Source organism: Pseudochaenichthys georgianus, unplaced genomic scaffold (genome assembly GCF_902827115.2).
Source record: "Pseudochaenichthys georgianus unplaced genomic scaffold, fPseGeo1.2 scaffold_428_arrow_ctg1, whole genome shotgun sequence".
Classification (NCBI taxonomy): Eukaryota; Metazoa; Chordata; class Actinopteri; order Perciformes; family Channichthyidae; genus Pseudochaenichthys; species Pseudochaenichthys georgianus.
In genome coordinates this window covers 225,455-252,425 of record NW_027262993.1, presented here as the reverse complement: position 1 = coordinate 252,425, position 26,971 = coordinate 225,455, and the positions used below count along the sequence as shown (strand labels likewise).

The 26,971-nt window shown below is 40.6% G+C and overlaps 2 protein-coding genes across 2 annotated transcripts in view; one reads left to right on the top strand and one right to left on the bottom strand.

Moving 5' to 3' along the window:
• The first annotated feature begins 2,748 nt into the window (after positions 1 to 2,748).
• On the top strand, positions 2,749 to 20,153 carry LOC117442432 (otolin-1). The gene is made up of 8 exons (XM_034078428.1): positions 2,749 to 3,112; positions 4,971 to 5,051; positions 5,669 to 5,724; positions 6,251 to 6,391; positions 15,655 to 16,012; positions 17,936 to 18,016; positions 18,636 to 18,716; positions 19,219 to 20,153. Exons 1-8 carry the CDS (start codon positions 2,749 to 2,751, stop codon positions 20,151 to 20,153), a joined length of 2,097 nt encoding a protein of 698 aa, XP_033934319.1.
• Positions 20,154 to 24,286: 4,133 nt separating this feature from the next.
• Positions 24,287 to 26,971, bottom strand: part of saga (S-antigen; retina and pineal gland (arrestin) a) — a 44,265-nt gene continuing 41,580 nt past the window's right edge. Inside the window, exon 16 of the mRNA XM_034078424.2 lies at positions 24,287 to 25,927. Coding sequence (XP_033934315.1) covers positions 25,804 to 25,927 — 124 coding nt within the window. The 3' untranslated portion in view covers positions 24,287 to 25,803. The remainder of the gene's footprint in view (positions 25,928 to 26,971) is intronic.

Genomic DNA, 26,971 nt, shown 5'->3' with positions numbered 1-26,971 from the left:
AAGTAGAAGTACTCAGATATTGTACTTGAGTGAAAGTAGAAGTACTCAGGTCTTGTACTTGAGTAAAGTAGAAGTACTCAGATTTTACTCTTGAGTTAAAGTAGAAGTACTCAGGTCTTGTACTTAAGTAAAAGTAGAAGTACTCAGATCTTGTACGTGAGTAAAAGTAGAAGTACTCAGATCTTGTACTTGAGTAAAAGTAGAAGTACTCAGATCTTGTACTTGAGTGAAAGTAGAAGTACTCAGGTCTTGTACTTCAGTGAAAGTAGAAGTACTCAGATATTGTACTTGAGTGAAAGTAAAGTACTCAGGTCTTGTACTTGAGTAAAGTAGAAGTACTCAGATTTTACTCTTGAGTTAAAGTAGAAGTACTCAGGTCTTGTACTTAAGTAAAAGTAGAAGTACTCAGATCTTGTACTTGAGTAAAAGTAGAAGTACTCAGGTCTTGTACTGCGTGCGTGTGTGTGTGCGTGTGTGTGTGCGTGGGTGTGTGTGTGTGCGTGTGTGTGTGTGTGTGTGTGTCCTATCACCAGGAAGGGTCACATGCAGAATGTACACAATGACTACTAAGGGTTCCTTCCTTTTATTCTTCTTCAATACATTTCTTACATAAATCTTTGGGGTCCTCGACATGTGCGGGTTCACAGTGCTGGAAACTAGAGTACACCTTAAAGAGAGAATCCAGTTTCCTGGAGAGAAAGGAGGGTGGAGAAAGATGGAGAGATAGACAGTCTCTTCTTTCGGCTGGGATGTAGACGCTGGCAGTTTGCTGTGGAGGAGGTCACAGGAGAAGACCCAGTTCTCCTTCATGGGGAAAATACGAAGACACTCCTCGCCCTCCTCGTCGTCAGCCTTTTGTCCGCGCTGAAAGGAGTTTTGTTTTGGGCGAGGTTTATAAATGATCAAAGCTGGATGCTGCCCATCTTCTCAACAGTCCTCCTCTGACAGACAGACGATGCTGCGCCACGCCGACGGAGCGGTGAGTGTTCCCCTCTTGTTCTCACGGGCTTTGCTTATATTATTTTATACATATATATATTTTGTACTTGAGTAAAAGTAGAAGTACTCAGATATTGTACTTGAGTAGAAGTAGAAGTACTCAGATATTGTACTTGAGAAAAAGTAGAAGTACTCAGATCTGGTACTTGAGTAAAAGTACTCAGGTCTTGTACTTGAGTAAAAGTGGAAGTACTCAGATCTTGTTCTTGAGTAAAAGTAGAAGTACTCAGATCTTGTACTTGAGTTAAAGTAGAAGTACTCAGGTCTTGTACTTGAGTTAAAGTAGAAGTACTCAGATATTGTACTTGACTTAAAATAGAAGTACTCAGATGTTGTAATTTAGTAAAAGTAGAAGTACTCAGATGTGGTACTGAGTAAAAGTAGAAGTACTCAGATCTTGTCCTTGAGTAAAAGTAGAAGTACTCAGGTCTTGTACTTGAGTAAAAGTAGAAGTACTCAGAGCTTGTACTTGAGTAAAAGTAGAAGTACTCAGGTCTTGTACTTGAGTAAAAGTAGAAGTACTCAGAGCTTGTACTTGAGTAAAGTAGAAGTACTCAGGTCTTGTACTTGAGTAAAAGTAGAAGTACTCAGATCTTGTACTTGAGTAAAAGTAGAAGTACTCAGAGCTTGTACTTGAGTAAAAGTAGAAGTACTCAGATCTTGTACTTGAGTAAAAGTAGAAGTACTCAGGTCTTGTACTTGAGTTAAAATAGAAGTACTCACGTCTTGTACTTGAGTACAAGTGGAAGTACTCAGGTCTTGTACTTGAGTTAAAATAGAAGTACTCAGGTCTTGTACTTGAGTTAAAATAGAAGTACTCAGATCTTGTACTTGAGTAAAGTAGAAGTACTCAGATCTTGTACTTGAGTAAAAGTAGAAGTACTTAGGTCTTGTACTTGAGTAAAAGTAGAAGTACTCAGGTCTTGTACTTAAGTAAAAGTAGAAGTACTCAGGTATTGAACTTATTTGTATCCTACATTATTACATGTATTGCAAAGATGCAAAGGTTTTATTGTCATATGCACAAAGCTACAGTTTAGAAAGGCAATGAACTTCTTGTGACCGAGCTCCTCCAACGATGCAACATACAAATATAACGGAAACAATGCGAGTGAGAGGAGCTAGAGACACGGCGCCATCTTCATCGACGCATGTAATGTTTGAATTCTAGTGCAATCATTTCATGTATTTCTAGCGTGAATAGATTTATAGTAATGTTTATTTTAGAGAAAAACAAATATATATAATTTTTTCCCGATCATTGGCTTCACTTAAAAAGATTATATGGATATATGATAATGATAACAACAATAATAAATATCATTCTAATTGTATTAATTATCATAGTTTATATATGATGTGAAATGAAACTGTCTTGTTATCTGAACGTGGACTTGTAGGATACTTTTTTAGTTTTTACTTAATTATGTTATTTCCCCTGGAGATGGGTGTGTGTATGTATATGTGTACATATGTATGTGCATGTATAGAATTTATCTGTGTGCGTATTTAATTGTTGAATTATCTGAACTTTTTCTTTATCCTGCGACTGGATGACTGACGGAGGGCGCCCTCTGTATAATCTCTGCTTTCTGTCCTCCTGCTTCTACTAATTGTGTTCGGAGTATAAACTGTGTAATTTTAAAATAGTAGAATAAAACGGTCATGTGACACGTGATAAACAAACCTTCCTCCTGCAGATGTTGTGGAGGCTGCTGGGACTCCTCCCTGCCCTCCCTCCACTCAGCCATGCATCTGCCTAACGGCTCCAACAGTGAACACCCTCAGCTCCGCATGTTGAACCCGGCGGACATGAACCCGGCGGACATGAACATGACGGAGTGGGACTTCGGGACCCCGCACCTTACCATGCCCAACACGACCTACATGCCCGAAGGCCCGATGAATTCCCCCCCCATGCCGAACCCTACGATCTGCTCCTTCCTGATGAGCTTGCCCGACATATCGCTGGATCAGATCCCTCCGTCCTGCCTGTGCTCCCACTGTAAGGGCATCACGGGGCCCAAAGGGGACCAAGGGGACCGGGGCCCCCAGGTATGTAGTCCACATATTCACCTGGTGGTGGAAAACAGGAAGCATGTGAAAACCAGAGGTGGGAAGTAGTGGAGTACAAATACTTATTTTATCATCAGTTACCATGGAGATCTATCTAAAAAGAGAACCAGCGTCGTACGACCGGAAACCCAGAGTTTTCCCTGAAGTTAGCCGGAAAGCGAAAAACCGGCTTCGTAGTACAGCCCCTGGTCCAGAGCAGGTTAGGTCGAAGGCTAAGAGATCAACTCAGTGAAAGCACCGCCTGCTGACCAATCAGAGCTCAGTGTGCCGAGTTTAAAGCGATCAAGTCATATTACAGGAGAAAGGAAAAGCTGCCGTTGCCATACTATCATACCTTGATACAGTGAAAAGTGTTCACATTGTTGATTGCTTAAAAGCCAGTTCTTAAGATAGTGGTTCGATGCATGATAGGAGGTGTTATTCCTTATCTGTATTGGTATTGTGTTCAGAGTGTTGGTGCCCTCACAGAGAAACCGTGTTTACCAAAGGAACTGGACCTACGAGGGGCTACACAGACCCCTCTTAGGGCAGACCTTGTGGTTCTGCTGTTTGAATTGTTCTGCTGTATAAAAGTGCAGAGCGGTGGGGGTGCCTTTGTTGTGGATATTTTAAACTCGTCAATACTGTAAAGATCTACAATGAGAGTAATCAATAATACACTGGTGGAAGCAGGCAGCGTTGTCTTCTGGTTTTATTTGAAGCTTCAAAGGCCTCACAGAGTAGAGGATAGTCTGCAGGAGTGTGCACAACAGTCACATAATAGCAAAGCTTATATAAGATAGGGCGGGCAGACAGAGTTTTGTGTCGCGGCGGAACGCCTCAGAAATCTGCTTTCATATGGCTATTAGACACCTGTGTCCTTGAGCTGTAGAACGTATAACAGTTATCAGAATATGGAAGTTCACTATGCCCATAGGGGCAGCACTTTGCCCCTATGGGCATTATTTTTGCCACACACATTAAATAGGAAAATACTCTGAGCATGCCCAGTGTAGTTTTACAGTCACCGTTCATTTAGACAGTCAGAGGGAGGGGCAGGATCGGGTTTTGTCCCGCATGGCTCCAAACAGCTCAATAGGCACACACTGTAGGCACTAATTAGAAGAACACAGACTAAAACAGCAATGAGACGATCAGAGGATTAAACATGATCTTAAAATATATTTAATATATGTTTTAATTAATTTTTTGCATTTTGTTGTAATCATTATTTTAATACTTTCTGCTGACACTAGGTGGGGCTGGTCCTGTCGCCCTACTCAGATTGGTGTGTCCCGCACCGTCGTGTCTTTTCGGTCGTGCCGACACTTCCGCTCCCGATTGAACAAGTTGAATCGGGAGCGGAGGCTGTCGACAAAATAAATCACTCTAATTGGCTGTTCAGCTTAGCGAATCAGTGCATGAGAAGCTAAACGGAAGTGCTATCTTGCTATCTGCTTCCGCAAGCAACAGTCCAAGGGCTGATACTGCCAGTACCGCATTAAAAATGTTTTCGATTATAAGTCGTTATGTGAAACAGTCTGTGAAACAGTCAGTGATGGATGTGAGTGAAAATGGAACGCACACGCTATTTGTTGTTTGTTTATATCACGCAGTCTGTTCTTCTTCTCTCGGTGTATCACACAGTCTGTCTTCCGGTTGTTGCCTCTTTTGAATGGTGAATACACACTACCGCCGCCTGGTGGTAAGGAGAGTTATTGCCACTCACGCATGCGCAGTTCGTACGTTCTACTTGGCCGTCGGCTGAAGTCTTTGCGGTGTGTTCCAGTGCGACTGTTGGCCAAGACGCAGAGACGTGAGGCGACACCACAGTCGGGTCCGTCGGGACGTGTTCTTTGGGGTCAGTTTGGTGTGTCAGGGCCTTAAAATGAATACCTGTGTGTGATCCCTTTCAGGAACTCCTGGGAGTCCCGGGGGGAGAGGGATGACGGGCTTCGCCGGGCCGCGAGGATTCACCGGCGTTCAGGGGATCAAGGGTGAGTTCAACATGCAAGACTTCACTTCAAACACACCGGCCTCAGACGTTAGCATGTACAGCTACATGCTAGCTCTGACTCGTCACAATCCTGTGGACACAATAGCACGTTACATTAAAACGTTTAATATGTACCATTTCTGGATTAAACAGCTAGACTGATGCTAAGCTAGACTGATGCTAAGCTGTGCCTACATTATCCCAAATAATAAAGTCCTTATTCTGCTTTTTGTCTTTTCCCTCTCCGGTAGTTCTATAGGTTTTAGTGCATGTAAATGGTCTACAGAGGCTAAAATCCCTGTGTTCCCTCCAGGTTAACATATAAAATCATCTGCAACATGCTGGTTACACATTAGTGCAAAAGTAAATATAAAGCTTGATAATAAAATAAGATGATTGGACTCCATGTTTACACATTTGTATCTTTGATTTGATCTTGAATTGCATTAATCTTGTGTGAATCTGTTCTGTCCTGTTTTTCATCCTTACCCTGTTGCTGTTAAACGACTGAACTTATCTTATAGTGACATCACTATGGAACAGGTAAGGATGCAGGTCAGCTCGTCTTGCCTGTGATTTGTTTTGTAATATTTGTTCTGTCTTTGTCTGTGGTTCCAGGTCAGAAGGGAGACCTGGGGGAGAAGGGTCACAGTGGCGGCACCGGACTCTCCGGGGTGAAAGGCTCACGAGGCTTCAAAGGTCTGCAGAGATCACTGTACAGATTATGCTAAATGGAAGTCATGACTCGACTGAAATAAAATATAACGGTTTTATGATCTGACAATGCAATAGGAAACCATGTCAGGTTTACAAACAGGACCTTCAGATTTACAGGTTCATTGACTAGAGAGTCATCCGGACAGCTAATGTTATGCTAACAAAACAGCGTAATTAATCTTCCAGCACCATATACTGGGAGTAGATGACGTCACATTCCCATTTTGCTATAGCTAAACTTTGGTTGGGTTCACAAAGACATTTCTAAATGTAATTCATATTAGGGCTGCACATTATTCTAAATGTGTGTTGTGTAAGTGCAGAGAGGTCTATATACTCAATTACATCATGTTAATGTACATTTTGTTTCATGATCATACCATCTTCCATATTCCATATTTCGTAAATCATATCTTAATTGCAATTAGTTATTTGTCCCCTAATAGAGCAGCCCTAATGCATGTGTCCTTATTGTGTCTCTAGGAGACAAAGGGGACTTCGGATCTGAAGGCCCCCCAGGACCTTTGGGACCTCAGGGAGAAGACGGTATTTGTCCCGCATCCTGTGAAAGTGTGCCAGGTCCGCCGGGTCTACAAGGCTCCTCAGGACCAGCCGGAGCTCGAGGTCAGGTATTTGAGTTCAACATGAGAGAAGTAGAAAGTACAGGTATTTGAGTTCAACATGTAAGAAGTAGAAAGTACAGGTATTTGGGTTCAACATGTAAGAAGTAGAAAGTACAGGTATTTGAGTTCAACATGTAAGAAGTAGAAAGTACAGGTATTTGAGTTCAACAAGTAAGAAGTAGAAAGTACAGGTATTTGTGTTCAACATGTGAGAAGTAGAAAGCACAGGTATTTGAGTTCAACATGTAAAAAGTAGAAAGTACAGGTATTTGAGTTCAACATGAGAGAAGTAGAAAGTACAGGTATTTGAGTTCAACATGTAAGAAGTAGAAAGTTCAGGTATTTGAGTTCAACATGAGAGAAGTAGAAAGTACAGGTATTTGTGTTTAACATGTAAGAAGTAGAAAGTACAAGTATTTGGGTTCAACATGTAAGAAGTAGAAAGTACAGGTATTTGTGTTCAACATGTAAGAAGTAGAAAGTACAGGTATTTGTGTTCAACATGTAAGAAGTAGAAAGTACAGGTATTTGGGTTCAACATGTAAGAAGTAGAAAGTACAGGTATTTGGGTTCAACATGTAAGAAGTAGAAAGTACAGGTATTTGGGTTAACATGTGAGAAGTAGAAAGTACAGGTATTTGTGTTCAACATGTAAGAAGTAGAAAGTACAGGTATTTGAGTTCAACATGTAAGAAGTAGAAAGTACAGGTATTTGAGTTCAACAAGTAAGAAGTAGAAAGTACAGGTATTTGGGTTCAACATGTAAGAAGTAGAAAGTACAGGTATTTGAGTTCAACATGTAAGAAGTAGAAAGTACAGGTATTTGAGTTCAACATGTAAAAAGTAGAAAGTACAGGTATTTGAGTTCAACATGAGAGAAGTAGAAAGTACAGGTATTTGAGTTCAACATGTAAGAAGTAGAAAGTTCAGGTATTTGAGTTCAACATGAGAGAAGTAGAAAGTACAGGTATTTGTGTTTAACATGTAAGAAGTAGAAAGTACAAGTATTTGGGTTCAACATGTAAGAAGTAGAAAGTACAGGTATTTGTGTTCAACATGTAAGAAGTAGAAAGTACAGGTATTTGTGTTCAACATGTAAGAAGTAGAAAGTACAGGTATTTGGGTTCAACATGTAAGAAGTAGAAAGTACAGGTATTTGGGTTCAACATGTAAGAAGTAGAAAGTACAGGTATTTGGGTTAACATGTGAGAAGTAGAAAGTACAGGTATTTGTGTTCAACATGTAAGAAGTAGAAAGTACAGGTATTTGAGTTCAACATGTAAGAAGTAGAAAGTACAGGTATTTGTGTTCAACATGTAAGAAGTAGAAAGTACAGGTATTTGGGTTCAACATGTAAGAAGTAGAAAGTACAGGTATTTGGGTTCAACATGTAAGAAGTAGAAAGTACAGGGATTTGAGTTCAACATGTAAGAAGTAGAAAGTACAGGTATTTGAGTTCAACAAGTAAGAAGTAGAAAGTACAGGTATTTGAGTTCAACATGAGAGAAGTAGAAAGTACAGGTATTTGAGTTCAACATGAGAGAAGTAGAAAGTACAGGTATTTGAGTTCAACATGTGAGAAGTAGAAAGTACAGGTATTTGGGTTCAACATGTGAGAAGTAGAAAGTACAGGTATTTGAGTTCAACATGTAAGAAGTAGAAAGTACAGGTATTTGAGTTCAACATGAGAGAAGTAGAAAGTACAGGTATTTGAGTTCAACATGTAAGAAGTAGAAAGTACAGGTATTTGGGTTCAACATGTAAGAAGTAGAAAGTACAGGTATTTGAGTTCAACATGTAAGAAGTAGAAAGTACAGGTATTTGAGTTCAACAAGTAAGAAGTAGAAAGTACAGGTATTTGTGTTCAACATGTGAGAAGTAGAAAGTACAGGTATTTGAGTTCAACATGTAAGAAGTAGAAAGTACAGGTATTTGAGTTCAACATGAGAGAAGTAGAAAGTACAGGTATTTGAGTTCAACATGTAAGAAGTAGAAAGTTCAGGTATTTGAGTTCAACATGAGAGAAGTAGAAAGTACAGGTATTTGAGTTCAACATGTAAGAAGTAGAAAGTACAGGTATTTGAGTTCAACATGTGAGAAGTAGAAAGTACAGGTATTTGTGTTCAACATGTAAGAAGTAGAAAGTACAGGTATTTGAGTTCAACATGTAAGAAGTAGAAAGTACAGGTATTTGAGTTCAACATGTGAGAAGTAGAAAGTACAGGTATTTGTGTTCAACATGTAAGAAGTAGAAAGTACAGGTATTTGTGTTCAACATGTAAGAAGTAGAAAGTACAGGTATTTGTGTTCAAAATGTAAGAAGTAGAAAGTACAGTTATTTGTGTTCAACATGTAAGAAGTAGAAAGTACAGGTATTTGGGTTAAACATGTAAGAAGTAGAAAGTACAGGTATTTGGGTTAACATGTGAGAAGTAGAAAGTTCAGGTATTTGAGTTCAACATGTGAGAAGTAGAAAGTACAGGTATTTGAGTTCAACATGAGAGAAGTAGAAAGTACAGGTATTTGTGTTCAACATGTGAGAAGTAGAAAGTACAGGTATTTGAGTTCAATATGTAAGAAGTAGAAAGTACAGGTATTTGAGTTCAACATGTAAGAAGTAGAAAGTACAGGTATTTGAGTTCAACATGAGAGAAGTAGAAAGTACAGGTATTTGAGTTCAACATGTAAGAAGTAGAAAGTACAGGTATTTGTGTTCAACATGTAAGAAGTAGAAAGTACAGGTATTTGGGTTCAACATGTAAGAAGTAGAAAGTACAGGTATTTGAGTTCAACATGTAAGAAGTAGAAAGTACAGGTATTTGTGTTCAACATGTAAGAAGTAGAAAGTACAGGTATTTGGGTTCAACATGTAAGAAGTAGAAAGTACAGGGATTTGAGTTCAACATGTAAGAAGTAGAAAGTACAGGTATTTGAGTTCAACAAGTAAGAAGTAGAAAGTACAGGTATTTGAGTTCAACATGAGAGAAGTAGAAAGTACAGGTATTTGAGTTCAACATGAGAGAAGTAGAAAGTACAGGTATTTGAGTTCAACATGTGAGAAGTAGAAAGTACAGGTATTTGGGTTCAACATGTGAGAAGTAGAAAGTACAGGTATTTGAGTTCAACATGTAAGAAGTAGAAAGTACAGGTATTTGAGTTCAACATGAGAGAAGTAGAAAGTACAGGTATTTGAGTTCAACATGTAAGAAGTAGAAAGTACAGGTATTTGGGTTCAACATGTAAGAAGTAGAACGTACAGGTATTTGAGTTCAACATGTAAGAAGTAGAAAGTACAGGTATTTGAGTTCAACAAGTAAGAAGTAGAAAGTACAGGTATTTGTGTTCAACATGTGAGAAGTAGAAAGTACAGGTATTTGAGTTCAACATGTAAGAAGTAGAAAGTACAGGTATTTGAGTTCAACATGAGAGAAGTAGAAAGTACAGGTATTTGAGTTCAACATGTGAGAAGTAGAAAGTACAGGTATTTGAGTTCAACATGAGAGAAGTAGAAAGTACAGGTATTTGAGTTCAACATGTAAGAAGTAGAAAGTTCAGGTATTTGAGTTCAACATGAGAGAAGTAGAAAGTACAGGTATTTGTGTTTAACATGTAAGAAGTAGAAAGTACAAGTATTTGGGTTCAACATGTAAGAAGTAGAAAGTACAGGTATTTGTGTTCAACATGTAAGAAGTAGAAAGTACAGGTATTTGTGTTCAACATGTAAGAAGTAGAAAGTACAGGTATTTGGGTTCAACATGTAAGAAGTAGAAAGTACAGGTATTTGGGTTAACATGTGAGAAGTAGAAAGTACAGGTATTTGTGTTCAACATGTAAGAAGTAGAAAGTACAGGTATTTGTGTTCAACATGTAAGAAGTAGAAAGTACAGGTATTTGAGTTCAACATGTGAGAAGTAGAAAGTACAGGTATTTGAGTTCAACATGTGAGAAGTAGAAAGTACAGGTATTTGTGTTCAACATGTAAGAAGTAGAAAGTACAGGTATTTGGGTTCAACATGTAAGAAGTAGAAAGTACAGGTATTTGTGTTCAACATGTAAGAAGTAGAAAGTACAGGTATTTGGGTTCAACATGTAAGAAGTAGAAAGTACAAGTATTTGTGTTCAACATGTAAGAAGTAGAAAGTACAAGTATTTGTGTTCAACATGTAAGAAGTAGAAAGTACAGGTATTTGGGTTCAAAATGTAAGAAGTAGAAAGTACAGGTATTTAGGTTCAACATGTAAGAAGTAGAAAGTACAAGTATTTGGTTTCAACATGTAAGAAGTAGAAAGTACAGGTATTTGAGTTCAACATGAGAGAAGTAGAAAGTACAGGTATTTGAGTTCAACATGTAAGAAGTAGAAAGTACAGGTATTTGTGTTCAACGTGTAAGAAGTAGAAAGTACAGGTATTTGAGTTCAACATGTAAGAAGTAGAAAGTACAGGTATTTGGTTTCAACATGTAAGAAGTAGAAAGTACAGGTATTAGTGTTCAACATGTAAGAAGTCAAAGTAAAAAGTAGTGGAGTAAAGTACTGATACGAGAAACATGTACTTAAGTACAGAAACGAAGTGTTTGTACTCCAGTATTTCCCACCTCTGGGTGACTGACCTCTGCTCGCAGGACGGCAGCGACTCAAACATGTCACCCGAGGGAGAGTCAGGCTTTAGTTCAGGGGACACATTGAGACACAGTCGATTGCTATGGTTATATATCTTTATTGAACAAGTTCATCTTGAAAGAGAAGAGATGTCAGATTAAAACAGGTATACAATACATGTACACATTAAAACACCTCATAAAGCACAACAATTAAAACAGATGTATACAGATAAATATAAATACTAGTACAGTTATCAATATAAATCCTATTTTACAATGAATTAGAACTAACAGTAAAGCTGCTAATGTTGGCTGGACTAGTTAATGTTTGATGGCCGTACAGTAGAAGATGAAACGGATGCAAAGGCATAATAACCTGTAAATAACAACAACAACATGTTTCCTTTGTTTTAGTGCAAACATTCTGGAAATGTTCACATTTAATGAACTATCTTTTTACAAAACATTATGAACCACCTGCCAAATGAGTGGAATTTCAACATGTTATGCCTCAGTTGAAAAAGTACACGTGCATTTCACGTCACCTGCGTGTTTCTGCTCATGTTTGTAGTATCGCTTTGATCACGTACATGATGCCACGAGGCGCTGTAATGAAAGCAGGCGGTTCTCTGCGAGCGCTCTGAGGTCAGATTACTCGAGTGCACACAGCAGTGTGAGAGAGGAGGGACATCAATACAACCTTAACTGTTGTACTGTGTGTGGCGAAATGTCCATTATATGTACATCTAATGGACAATAAAGTTTTCTGAATCTGAATGTGTGGATAACTCTCAGAACGTTCAGGTTTTCTTTTGGGATTTGTTAGAAACCTGGTTTGGTTTGAAATGATTGTCTCTCTTTTCCTCCCTGACAGAACTCAAGAAAAGGACGTTTACGTTTCCTTTATTTGCGTACTTTTTAAAATCCAAACTGTTTCTGATAAACTATAAACTTTGCAGAGGTTATAGAGTACCCCAAAGTGTAATGAGATCGATATATAGTAGGGTCCCCAGTACATAGAACCTGCCGGATGCTAACCTGCATCTCTTGGGCCATTAGCACCATTAGCCAGAGTTGGGTTAGTTAGCATTATGGCTGACTGGATGTGGACCAGAGCTAGATAGCGGACGTGGCCGATTTGGACCGTTCTGGAGTCTGGGGGTAATTGAGGATGCTGAATCCATTTCTGACATCTTCAGGATCAACAATGTCAGTGTTAACCAGAAAGTGGCCATAATTGTACTCGACGATTTGGAAGATTAAGGGACAGGTTGCTTATATATTTGAAAATGAATATAGGTAATAACTTTCGTCTTGTGCTTGCTATATCCAAAGGTCTCAACGCAGTGAGAATCAGCCCACAGAGAGAACACACGCGTACGGCCCCTCTCTGGTTAAAACTGCCATTTTGTATTCTAATAATGTACTACAGTATATGGACTCGGCTATATAGTGGCGTAGGGCGTAGGGACTTGGCTTGGGAACCGGAAGGTCACCGGTTCAAGACCCCGGAAAACAAAGAGCTACCGAGGTGTCCCTGAGCAAGGCATCGTTCCCTACACTGCTCCCCGGGCGCCGTACATATGGCAGCCCACTGCTCCGAACACTAGGATGTAAAGGAGATCTTGTACGTGAGTAAAAGTAGAAGTACTCAGATCTTGTACTTGAGTAAAAGTAGAAGTACTCAGATCTTGTACTTGAGTGAAAGTAGAAGTACTCAGGTCTTGTACTTGAGTGAAAGTAGAAGTACTCAGGTCTTGTACTTCAGTGAAAGTAGAAGTACTCAGATATTGTACTTGAGTGAAAGTAGAAGTACTCAGGTCTTGTACTTGAGTAAAAGTAGAAGTACTCAGATTTTACTCTTGAGTTAAAGTAGAAGTACTCAGGTCTTGTACTTGAGTGAAAGTAGAAGTACTCAGGTCTTGTACTTCAGTGAAAGTAGAAGTACTCAGATATTGTACTTGAGTGAAAGTAGAAGTACTCAGGTCTTGTACTTGAGTAAAAGTAGAAGTACTCAGATTTTACTCTTGAGTTAAAGTAGAAGTACTCAGGTCTTGTACTTAAGTAAAAGTAGAAGTACTCAGATCTTGTACGTGAGTAAAAGTAGAAGTACTCAGATCTTGTACTTGAGTAAAAGTAGAAGTACTCAGATCTTGTACTTGAGTGAAAGTAGAAGTACTCAGGTCTTGTACTTCAGTGAAAGTAGAAGTACTCAGATATTGTACTTGAGTGAAAGTAGAAGTACTCAGGTCTTGTACTTGAGTAAAAGTAGAAGTACTCAGATTTTACTCTTGAGTTAAAGTAGAAGTACTCAGGTCTTGTACTTAAGTAAAAGTAGAAGTACTCAGATCTTGTACTTGAGTAAAAGTAGAAGTACTCAGGTCTTGTACTGCGTGCGTGTGTGTGTGCGTGTGTGTGTGCGTGTGTGTGTGTGTGTGTGCGTGTGTGTGTGTGTGTGTGTGTCCTATCACCAGGAAGGGTCACATGCAGAATGTACACAATGACTACTAAGGGGTTCCTTCCTTCTTATTCTTCTTCAATACATTTCTTACATAAATCTTTGGGGTCCTCGACATGTGCGGGTTCACAGTGCTGGAAACTAGAGTACACCTTAAAGAGAGAATCCAGTTTCCTGGAGAGAAAGGAGGGTGGAGAAAGATGGAGAGATAGACAGTCTCTTCTTTCGGCTGGGGATGTAGCGCTGCAGTTTGCTGTGGAGGAGGTCACAGGGAGAAGACCCAGTTCTCCTTCATGGGGACAATACGAAGACACTCCTCGCCCTCCTCGTCTTCAGCCTTTTGTCCGCGCTGAAAGGAGTTTTGTTTTGGGCGAGGTTTATAAATGGATCAAAGCTGGATGCTGCCCATCTTCTCAACAGTCCTCCTCTGACAGACAGACGATGCTGCGCCACGCCGACCGAGCGGTGAGTGTTCCCCTCTTGTTCTCACGGGCTTTGCTTATATTATTTTATACATATATATATTTTGTACTTGAGTAAAAGTAGAAGTACTCAGATATTGTACTTGAGTAGAAGTAGAAGTACTCAGATATTGTACTTGAGTAAAAGTAGAAGTACTCAGATCTTGTACTTGAGTAAAAGTAGAAGTACTCAGGTCTTGTACTTGAGTAAAAGTGGAAGTACTCAGGTATTGTTCTTGAGTAAAAGTAGAAGTACTCAGATCTTGAACTTAAGTAAAAGTGGAAGTACTCAGGTCTTGTACTTGAGTAAAAGTAGAAGTACTCAGATCTTGTACTTGAGTAAAAGTAGAAGTACTCAGATCTTGTACTTGAGTAAAAGTAGAAGTACTCAGATGTGGTACTTGAGTAAAAGTAGAAGTACTCAGATCCTGTACTTAAGTAAACGTGGAAGTACTCAGGTCTTGTACTTAAGTAAAAGTAGAAGTACTCAGAGCTTGTACTTGAGTAAAAGTAGAAGTACTCAGGTCTTGTACTTAAGTAAAAGTAGAAGTACTCAGAGCTTGTACTTGAGTAAAAGTAGAAGTACTCAGGTCTTGTACTTGAGTAAAAGTAGAAGTACTCAGATCTTGTACTTGAGTAAAAGTAGAAGTACTCAGAGCTTGTACTTGAGTGAAAGTAGAAGTACTCAGATCTTGTATTTGAGTAAAAGTAGAAGTACTCAGGTCTTGTACTTGAGTAAAAATAGAAGTACTCAGGTCTTGTTCTTGAGTAAAAGTAGAAGTACTCAGGTCTTGTACTTGAGTAAAAATAGAAGTACTCAGGTCTTGTTCTTGAGTAAAAGTGGAAGTACTCAGATCTTGTACTTGAGTAAAAGTAGAAGTACTCAGATCTTGTACTTGAGTAAAAGTAGAAGTACTTAGGTCTTGTACTTGAGTAAAAGTAGAAGTACTCAGGTCTTGTACTTAAGTAAAAGTAGAAGTACTCAGGTATTGAACTTATTTGTATCCTACATTATTACATGTATTGCAAAGATGCAAAGGTTTTATTGTCATATGCACAAAGCTACAGTTTAGAAAAGGCAATGAACTTCTTGTGACCGAGCTCCTCCAACGATGCAACATAACAAATATAACGGAAACAATGCGAGTGAGAGGAGCTAGAGACACGGCGCCATCTTCATCGACGCATGTAATGTTTGAATTCTAGTGCAATCATTTCATGTATTTCTAGCGTGAATAGATTTATAGTAATGTTTATTTTAGAGAAAAACAAATATATATAATTTTTTCCCGATCATTGGCTTCACTTAAAAACAGATTATATGGATATATGATAATGATAACAACAATAATAAATATCATTCTAATTGTATTAATTATCATAGTTTATATATGATGTGAAATGAAACTGTCTTGTTATCTGAACGTGGACTTGTAGGATACTTTTTAATAGTTTTTACTTAATTATGTTATTTCCCCTGGAGATGGGTGTGTGTATGTATATGTGTACATATGTATGTGCATGTATAGAATTTATCTGTGTGCGTATTTAATTGTTGAATTATCTGAACTTTTTCTTTATCCTGCGACTGGATGACTGACGGGAGGGCGCCCTCTGTATAATCTCTGCTTTCTGTCCTCCTGCTTCTACTAATTGTGTTCGGATGTATAAACTGTGTAATTATTAAAATAGTAGAATAATAAAACGGTCATGTGACACGTGATAAACAAACCTTCCTCCTGCAGATGTTGTGGAGGCTGCTGGGACTCCTCCTCCTGCCCTCCCTCCACTCAGCCATGCATCTGCCTAACGGCTCCAACAGTGAACACCCTCAGCTCCGCATGTTGAACCCGGCGGACATGAACCCGGCGGACATGAACATGACGGAGTGGGACTTCGGGACCCCGCACCTTACCATGCCCAACACGACCTACATGCCCGAAGGCCCGATGAATTCCCCCCCCATGCCGAACCCTACGATCTGCTCCTTCCTGATGAGCTTGCCCGACATATCGCTGGATCAGATCCCTCCGTCCTGCCTGTGCTCCCACTGTAAGGGCATCACGGGGCCCAAAGGGGACCAAGGGGACCGGGGCCTCCCAGGTATGTAGTCCACATTATTCACCTGGTGGTGGAAAACAGGAAGCATGTGAAAACCAGAGGTGGGAAGTAGTGGAGTACAAATACTTATTTTATGCATCAGTTACCATGGAGATCTATCTAAAAAGAGAACCAGCGTCGTACGACCGGAAACCCAGAGTTTTCCCTGAAGTTAGCCGGAAAGCGAAAAACCGGCTTCGTAGTACAGCCCCTGGTCCAGAGCAGGTTAGGTCGAAGGCTAAGAGATCAACTCAGTGAAAGCACCGCCTGCTGACCAATCAGAGCTCAGTGTGCCGAGTTTAAAGCGATCAAGTCATATTACAGGAGAAAGGAAAAGCTGCCGTTGCCATACTATCATACCTTGATACAGTGAAAAGTGTTCACATTGTTGATTGCTTAAAAGCCAGTTCTTAAGATAGTGGTTCGATGCATGATAGGAGGTGTTATTCCTTATCTGTATTGGTATTGTGTTCAGAGTGTTGGTGCCCTCACAGAGAAACCGTGTTTACCAAAGGAACTGGACCTACGAGGGGCTACACAGACCCCTCTTAGGGCAGACCTTGTGGTTCTGCTGTTTGAATTGTTCTGCTGTATAAAAGTGCAGAGCGGTGGGGGTGCCTTTGTTGTGGATATTTTAAACTCGTCAATACTGTAAAGATCTACAATGAGAGTAATCAATAATACACTGGTGGAAGCAGGCAGCGTTGTCTTCTGGTTATTTATTTGAAGCTTCAAAGGCCTCACAGAGTAGAGGATAGTCTGCAGGAGTGTGCACAACAGTCACATAATAGCAAAGCTTATATAAGATAGGGCGGGCAGACAGAGTTTTGTGTCGCGGCGGAACGCCTCAGAAATCTGCTTTCATATGGCTATTAGACACCTGTGTCCTTGAGCTGTAGAACGTATAACAGTTATCAGAATATGGAAGTTCACTATGCCCATAGGGGCAGCACTTTGCCCCTATGGGCATTATTTTTTGCCACACACATTAAATAGGAAAATACTCTGAGCATGCCCAGTGTAGTTTTTACAGTCACCGTTCATTCAGACAGTCAGAGGGAGGGGCAGGATCGGGTTTTGTCCCGCATGGCTCCAAACAGCTCAATAGGCACACACTGTAGGCACTAATTAGAAGAACACAGACTAAAACAGCAATGAGACGAATCAGAGGATTAAACATGATCTTAAAATATATTTAATATATGTTTTAATTAATTTTTTGCATTTTGTTGTAATTATTATTTTAATACTTTCTGCTGACACTAGGTGGGGCTGGTCCTGTCGCCCTACTCAGATTGGTGTGTCCCGCACCGTCGTGTCTTTTCGGTCGTGCCGACACTTCCGCTCCCGATTGAACAAGTTGAATCGGGAGCGGAGGCTGTCGACAAAATAAATCACTCTAATTGGCTGTTCAGCTTAGCGAATCAGTGCATGAGAAGCTAAACGGAAGTGCTATCTTGCTATCTGCTTCCGCAAGCAACAGTCCAAGGGCTGATACTGCCAGTACCGCATTAAAAATGTTTTCGATTATAAGTCGTTATGTGAAACAGTCTGTGAAACAGTCAGTGATGGATGTGAGTGAAAATGGAACGCACACGCTATTTGTTGTTTGTTTATATCACGCAGTCTGTTCTTCTTCTCTCGGTGTATCACACAGTCTGTCTTCCGGTTGTTGCCTCTTTTGAATGGTGAATACACACTACCGCCGCCTGGTGGTAAGGAGAGTTATTGCCACTCACGCATGCGCAGTTCGTACGTTCTACTTGGCCGTCGGCTGAAGTCTTTGCGGTGTGTTCCAGTGCGACTGTTGGCCAAGACGCAGAGACGTGAGGCGACACCACAGTCGGGTCCGTCGGGACGTGTTCTTTGGGGTCAGTTTGGTGTGTCAGGGCCTTAAAATGAATACCTGTGTGTGATCCCTTTCAGGAACTCCTGGGAGTCCCGGGGGGAGAGGGATGACGGGCTTCGCCGGGCCGCGAGGATTCACCGGCGTTCAGGGGATCAAGGGTGAGTTCAACATGCAAGACTTCACTTCAAACACACCGGCCTCAGACGTTAGCATGTACAGCTACATGCTAGCTCTGACTCGTCACAATCCTGTGGACACAATAGCACGTTACATTAAAACGTTTAATATGTACCATTTCTGGATTAAACAGCTAGACTGATGCTAAGCTAGACTGATGCTAAGCTGTGCCTACATTATCCCAAATAATAAAGAGTCCTTATTCTGCTTTTTGTCTTTTCCCTCTCCGGTAGTTCTATAGGTTTTAGTGCATGTAAATGGTCTACAGAGGCTAAAATCCCTGTGTTCCCTCCAGGTTAACATATAAAATCATCTGCAACATGCTGGTTACACATTAGTGCAAAAGTAAATATAAAGCTTGATAATAAAATAAGATGATTGGACTCCATGTTTACACATTTGTATCTTTGATTTGATCTTGAATTGCATTAATCTTGTGTGAATCTGTTCTGTCCTGTTTTTCATCCTTACCCTGTTGCTGTTAAACGACTGAACTTATCTTATAGTGACATCACTATGGAACAGGTAAGGATGCAGGTCAGCTCGTCTTGCCTGTGATTTGTTTTGTAATATTTGTTCTGTCTTTGTCTGTGGTTCCAGGTCAGAAGGGAGACCTGGGGGAGAAGGGTCACAGTGGCGGCACCGGACTCTCCGGGGTGAAAGGCTCACGAGGCTTCAAAGGTCTGCAGAGATCACTGTACAGATTATGCTAAATGGAAGTCATGACTCGACTGAAATAAAATATAACGGTTTTATGATCTGACAATGCAATAGGAAACCATGTCAGGTTTACAAACAGGACCTTCAGATTTACAGGTTCATTGACTAGAGAGTCATCCGGACAGCTAATGTTATGCTAACAAAACAGCGTAATTAATCTTCCAGCACATATACTGGGAGTAGATGACGTCACATTCCCATTTTGCTATAGCTAAACTTTGGTTGGGTTCACAAAGACATTTCTAAATGTAATTCATATTAGGGCTGCACATTATTCTAAATGTGTGTTGTGTAAGTGCAGAGAGGTCTATATATACTCAATTACATCATGTTAATGTACATTTTGTTTCATGATCATACCATCTTCCATATTCCATATTTCGTAAATCATATCTTAATTGCAATTAGTTATTTGTCCCCTAATAGAGCAGCCCTAATGCATGTGTCCTTATTGTGTCTCTAGGAGACAAAGGGGACTTCGGATCTGAAGGCCCCCCAGGACCTTTGGGACCTCAGGGAGAAGACGGTATTTGTCCCGCATCCTGTGAAAGTGTGCCAGGTCCGCCGGGTCTACAAGGCTCCTCAGGACCAGCCGGAGCTCGAGGTATTCCTGGGGTCCAGGGACCGATGGGACAGAAAGGTATGAATGGCCCTAAGGGGGACCTGGGAACCTCGGGAAACCCCGGCATGGACGGCCTGAAGGGGGATCAAGGTGAGCAGGGGATGTGTAACTGCACCGATGGGATAAACGGCACAAATGGACTTCCAGGAGATAACGGGTTCAATGGGGACAAAGGGGACAATGGTGCCCACGGTGACACAGGCTCCATGGGGCTTAAGGGCAACAAGGGCGACCTGGGTGTGAGGGGTGTCCCCGGGCCATGCTCAACGCCCATTAAATCTTCATTCTCCGCCGCTCTGGACAGCCCCTATCCTCGTCCAAACTGGCCCATTCCTTTCAATCGAGTCATCTTCAACCAGCAGGGCCACTTCAACACAGAGATGGGAATGTACACTGCGCCCGTCAACGGCACCTTTGTCTTCAGCTTCAGCTTGGCCGTCTCCGGGAAGCCCGCCGTTGTCGGCTTGTACAAAAACTTCGATCGTATGGCAATGGTGACTGAAGTGAACAACCTGTCCACCGCCACGATGACCGTCATCTTGCACCTCTTGGTGGGGAACAAAGTGTGGCTGCAGGTGAAGGACGAAAGCTTCAACGGCGTGATAGCCGGCGATGATTACATCAGCATTTTTTCTGGGTTTCTGCTGTACCCTGACTCCTGTGAAATGACCATGTTAGGTCGAGACGGACCAGGTTCTCAAATTATTCCCCCTGAAATGTATGAGGGCAAATTCACCTGGAATAATTCCTCGCAAACCACCACGCCTCAACCATAGTCAGTCAGTCGCGGGTAGATGACGCCTCAAGCCAATCAAAACCAATGCATGTTTTAAAGGATGGGTATTTTGTCACATTATCTACAAAAATAAAACAGTTTTATGATCTGACGCTGCAATAGGAATGGGAATCGCGGTGCATTCTTGGCCATTTTGTGAGGGTAGCGTCTATAGTAAATAAAGTATGTGTGAAATATAAATGGCCTAACACAGAGAAGCTCAGTGCAGGACGTTATTTACAAAATAAAGGTAATTCATTATGTGTCCGTATGAGTTAAGAGAAGAACGATGACTGTTACTGATGTCGGTCCTCTCTGGTGTTTGGAGTTAGTGTATACACCTGACGCTCATTTAAAAATATTTAGAGGCCCATGTCAAGTTTACGAACGTTAGAGCTCTTTGATCTACAGGTTTAATGACAATGCAATAATCCAGTAAAACAGATAAAAACCTGGGGGTGCAAATAAGATCGCAGTTATCACATTATATCCATTACACATTAAAAACGAATCCTCTTAGCGCTGCATCTCTAACCCTAACCCTAACATCTCAACAGCTATTGGATGGACTTCCATAACTTAACTTTTAACCCCCGCCATTACACTTTCCCACCTCGTAGCCCAAAATAATCTAATTGTACACGGCATTACCGGCATGGTAAATAGCCCCTAACCCTAATTCAATACCCTAACTCTAATTCAATACCCTAACCCTAATTCAATACCCTAACCCTAATTCAATACCCTAACCCTAATTCAATACCCTAACCCTAATTCAATACCCTAACCCTAATTCAATACCCTAACCCTAATTCAATAACCTAACCCTAATTCAATACCCTAACCCTAATTCAATACCCTAACCCTAATTCAATACCCTAACCCTAATTCAATACCCTAACCCTAATTCAATACCCTAACCCTAATTCAATACCCTAACCCTAACCCTAATTCAATACCCTAACCCTAATTCAATACCCTAACCCTAATTCAATACCCTAACCCTAATTCAATACCCTAACCCTAATTCAATACCCTAACCCTAATTCAATAACCTAACCCTAACCCTAATTCAATACCCTAACCCTAACCCTAACCCTAATTCAATACCCTAACCCTAATTCAATACCCTAACCCTAATTCAATAACCTAACCCTAACCCTAATTCAATACCCTAACCCTAATTCAATACCCTAACCCTAATTCAATACCCTAACCCTAATTCAATACCCTAACCCTAATTCAATACCCTAACCCTAATTCAATAACCTAACCCTAACCCTAATTCAATACCCTAACCCTAATTCAATACCCTAACCCTAATTCAATACCCTAACCCTAATTCAATACCCTAACCCTAATTCAATACCCTAACCCTAATTCAATAACCTAACCCTAACCCTAATTCAATACCCTAACCCTAACCCTAACCCTAACCCTAATTCAATACCCTAACCCTAATTCAATACCCTAACCCTAATTCAATACCCTAACCCTAATTCAATACCCTAACCCTAATTCAATACCCTAACCCTAATTCAATACCCTAACCCTAATTCAATACCCTAACCCTAACCCAATACCCTAACCCTAATTCAATACCCTAACCCTAATTCAATACCCTAACCCTAACCCAATAACCTAACCCTAATTCAATACCCTAACCCTAACCCAATACCCTAACCCTAATTCAATACCCTAACCCTAATTCAATACCCTAACCCTAACCCAATACCCTAACCCTAATTCAATACCCTAACCCTAACCCAATACCCTAACCCTAATTCAATACCCTAACCCTAATTCAATACCCTAACCCTAACCCAATACCCTAACCCTAATTCAATACCCTAACCCTAATTCAATACCCTAACCCTAATTCAATACCCTAACCCTAATTCAATACCCTAACCCTAATTCAATACCCTAACCCTAATTCAATACCCTAACCCTAATTCAATACCCTAACCCTAATTCAATACCCTAACCCTAACCCAATAACCTAACCCTAATTCAATACCCTAACCCTAATTCAATACCCTAACCCTAACCCAATACCCTAACCCTAGCTATCACCCAGAACAGGTCCCATATGGACGTTCTCAGTGGTACATTTCACATAACTGTATTAGGTTAGTTGAAAGCAACACATATGAAGTTGAACCTATTTTAACTTAATAGTATTTCTTTCATCTAACCTAATACAGCTATGTGAAATGTGATGATATAATACATTTAGTTAAAGTCAACGTTTCAGTTTCTTCAGTGTATGACGTGGTTTAGTTCATAACAGACGGTATTGTGTTGGCGTCTTGGAAAAGGAATAACAAATTGAGGAAACAATAAAATAATTAAATACAATTATTTTTGTTTTAAATGCGATTCATTAACGGAAATACCCCTCCTTTAAAAGTGGAGATATATTCAGTCTCATGATTCAACACTCACTGAAATAGCAAAATGCACAAATGCTTTTCATCGTGTAATCACTTTAATGAATGGTTAGACCGCTGAGCTGTAGAGGTTCAGAAATAATTACATGTTTTTAAAGCACTACGAATCCTCCGAGTAAATGTTTTGTAATCCTTGAGTTCAGTGCAGTTTAGTTTTCGACCCTTAATACTTTCTACCTTTTTAAATGTTGATGATGCGTACAGTAACGTTTGATAAAAGTTAATTATTTCAAATTGCAAGCAAGGCGGCTGCTTGGATCACAAGCCCTGCAACAACTTAGTCATTTTATTTCAGACAAAAGCAACAGAGTGGAGTTTGAGCAGAGTTCCTTCATTCAGCGACGATGGAAAAAAGATCAAACTATGTATAAGTATTGAGATTGGCTGATTTGTCTTTAAATGTGCGCTGCAAGAAATCACTTGACAGCACAAAGAGGATTAGGGTTAGAACAGGCCAAGCTGCATCTTCCTTTAAGGAATTGTTATTTGGAAGAGACAGAAAAGTAGGGTTAGGGTTAGGGCTAGTGGAGCAGGAGGGATGACGTAATTTGATTCAAAATCTCTTCAGCTCGTTTTAATCACAGAGCTTATTTCAGGCTTCGAACCGAAGACAAAAAAACCATCGACTGAACCTGAAACTGCCGACTCATTTCCGGGTTTTAGGACTCATTCCGGCACCTCTCTATTCCTCCGCGGTCCAAAGGGATCGGTTTGTATCCAGACTTGATGCACGAGAGGCAAACTGAAGGCTGGTGCGGGAAATTGGTCCATGTCATTATATTTGAGCCACATTGGAGCTGACTCTGTTAGCTGGCGGGTTCATAGATAGACTCATGTGAGATCTGCAGTTCAAATACAACCCTTGCCGTTATTTTGTCTCACTCAAGTTTTTTTAATTCAAGCTCTAAAATATTTTGGTTTAGCGAAAGAAGAGGTGATTTGTATTGAACATACATCTGGCAGAGAGAGAGAGAGAGAGAGAGAGAGACCATCACATGGTCAGACAACCATGTGATGTGTTTGTTTATTAACTGCAATTAAAAAACTGCACCAAATAAAAAGTCATCAAGATTAATAGTGCGTTCAATAATGTTAAATAAACATTAAAACTGAATTAATTTTTTAAGAAGATAAAATTGTCTTTAATATTTTAGATAACAGATATTCAGCATGACTCAACAGGGAAGACGGGGTCATGAGGTCTTTACGAAATCCCTTTTAAAACCTTGTGGTGAATTAGAAAAAAGAAGTATGTCGATTTCTGAACGACACAGAGGTGAACAACATGTGGCGTACAGATGAATGAAAGCTCCCCTGAAGCGCTGACTGAGGCGTCCTGAGCGATAACGTAGATGTGGGTAAGATGCTGTGATCTGTGCATCGTGGTTTTTGTCTGAAATTAAAAGTTTACTTTCTCCTGACGCTTGCTTTTGTCTTCTTTCAGAAACAGATAACATTTAAAAAACTCTCAGACCAAGAGACAAAACTAAAGTATTTTCTTCATTTAAATATATTGTCCGTGTCAAAGTCTGCAGATGTCCCGCCCCTCAGCCTATCACGTACAACGTGTTCGAGCGCTAGCCAATAGGAGCGTGAGTGTTCCGTATTGATGTCACTATGCGCTGGAAGTAAACAATGGAGTCCAATGGAGGAGAAGGGAGGCATTTTAATCTTTGCAGACCGTTTACATGCACACAAACCTATAGATCACACTACAGCAGAGGAATCAGAGGAAGGCCAGTTTAAGTTGGCCTAGTTTTAGTAATCCTATTCACACCACCATTTTGAGCTCAAATCAAATATGATTAAACGTTGTCTTTGCTTCAGCCTCTCGTTCTGTACAAATCTAAAAATGCTGTTAAAGGCGGGGTAGGTACGTTTGAGAAACCGGCTCGAGATACACTTGTTATATTCCATGGAATGCTCTTAACATCCCGATAGCAATGAATAGCTTAAGTGCTTTGAAGCCGTGGCGCTGTAAAAAGCTCGACCAATCATCTGAGCCGGCTAAAGTAACTGGACGGTCTACCTGCCTGTCAGCCTTCCACCTGGGCACACACTGATCTCGTGCCCTCATTGGTCGTGTGCGCGTTCCTGTGTGTTGGGGGAGGGGCTCTGTGAGGAAGGGGCAGATTTTTTCCGGTTGTGTATTTTCATATTCGAGCTGGTTTCTCCAAAATGACCTACCCCACCTTTAAGATTCAGGAACTATAAGCACGACTGAAAAAGCACAACAAAGATACTAATAAATCACAATGATTCATTACATGAAGACCATATCAGTGGTTCTGCATATCAGCTAAAGACAAAGCGTCTTTGAATGCGAGTCATCTACAGTATTAAGGTTATAGCCTACATCAATATGAATAAGAAACTGCATATATGTATGTATGTATGTATGTATGTATGTATGTATGTATGTATGCGGCCGAGATGGGTTTTCTCCGCAGGGTGGCTGGCGTCTCCCTTAGGGATAAGGTGAGAAGTTCGGTCCTGAGGGAGGGACTCCTCCTTCGCGTCGAAAGGAGCCAGTTGAGGTGGTTCGGGCACCTAGTTAGGATGCCACCTGGGCGCCTCCCTAGGGAGGTGTTCCAGGCACGTCCAGCTGGGAAGAGACCGAGGGGTAGACCTAGGACCAGGTGGAGGGATTATATCTCTTCGCTGGCCTGGGAGCGCCTTGGGACCCCCCAGTCAGAGCTGGTTGATGAGGGGAAAGGAACGCTTGGGGCTCTCTGCTGGAACTGCTACCCCCGCGACCCGACCACGGATAAGCGGGAGAAGAAGGATGGATGGATGGATATATGTATACGTATATCGACAATACTTCATGTGGTAGTGTGTGTTGCATTGGGTCTGCTTGATGTTTGAAGTGTGTGCTAAAATAAGCAGTTTTGACCCGAGTGTACGGAAGAGGGTTTTGACCACATGAGGGAACATATTGGGATGTGACCAAAAGAAAACAATATTGAGTTTTATCTGGTAATTTATCTTCCTGAAAATCGAAAATCTTCTCAGATTTCTAAGAATAAAGTAGGACCTTAATAATGTGTTTTGGTCACACCCCATTCCCCCCTCATGTAATCCTAATGCTCGTCCGTACGACTGAGGGACGTAAACAGGCTGAATCACAGATATGGTCCCTTAACTAAAACTCTGAGGAGAGGCTGGTTTTTTTTCCCGGCCCTCGTTCCGTCTCCTTTATTTCTCGATGGGCGCAGCGTCGTCACCGGCTGACACGTTTCCATCTTCATCGTCGTCATCGATAATCCCCTTCAGGTAGCTGCGCTTAAACTCCTGGAACTCCACCTCCTCCTCCATCTCACTGCAGACGAGAGAAGATCTGCTTTCACTGTCAGAGCTCAACACCAGGGTTTATCACATGTAGAAGAGCTGAGAACGGACTTGAAAGAAATCAACACGATAGTCTGTCTGCAGATCAGAGAGTCGTATTGGGAACCCGGAAATGTTGAGCACCCCAAAGTCTTATGATAGAAAGGTATAGTAGCGGTCTCAAGCAAATATAAATTGCATAATGGCAATTCGCACAATTAGCATAAGTTGTGTTGATAAGCAGACAATAGTTAAAACATGGTTTGGTTGATTTGGACGGTTTGAGTTTTCTTCTGGGGTTATTGAGGATGTTGAATACATTTCTGACGTTTAAAGGATCAAAAATGGCAGTTTTAACCGGAAAGTGGCCATATTTGTATTTTCTGTGGGCTGATTTTAAAGAATTTTGGGTCCATTTTAAAGTTTTATGGGACTCAGAACTGCCTTTCTGGTCTTGAACATGTCAGAAATGGACTCAGAATGTTCAACAACCTCCAACACGTTCCAGATCGGCCAAGCCATTTTGTAACGAATGACTTCATATTTTTTTTCTTTTTTTTAGTCAATGTCTTGAACATGTCAGAAACAAAAACATACAACAATAATATATATATATTTTCTTTTTTTCATTTTTTTTCCTCACTCAAATTAATAATTATAACAAAGTACAAAAAAAGAAATAATAAAAAACAAAGAAAAACAACAACAATAATTCTCAGATAGTCTCCGTCATGTTCAACCGGGGCAAGAAGAAGCTGGTCCTCCCCCCTCTAGCATATATCTTTCTTATGAATAAGACATTAGGTCATCGTCATCATGTTTGTCTTAAAATAATACTTTCAGTTTAGATAGACTTACAATATTTCATATCCTAATCAACACAAGGTGTGCTAACTGTGCAAATCGCCCAACACATGGAGGTTAGCATCCCGCGGCTTCTATGAGCTGGGGACCAGTACTGAACATAACACTTCGACATGAGGCAACAGCACAATAACCCGAACCGTCTTCATTGATTGGTTCTCACTCCGGGGAC

Coding starts and splice junctions, on each gene's coding strand:
- LOC117442432 (XM_034078428.1), top strand. CDS start 2,749: ATGCATCTGCCTAACGGCTCCAACAGTGAACACCCTCAGCTCCGCATG. Junction 6,392..15,654: donor AGGACCAGCCGGAGCTCGAG/GTCAGGTATTTG, acceptor TTCCTCCTGCAG/ATGTTGTGGAGGCTGCTGGG. Junction 18,017..18,635: donor CGGCGTTCAGGGGATCAAGG/GTGAGTTCAACA, acceptor CTGTGGTTCCAG/GTCAGAAGGGAGACCTGGGG.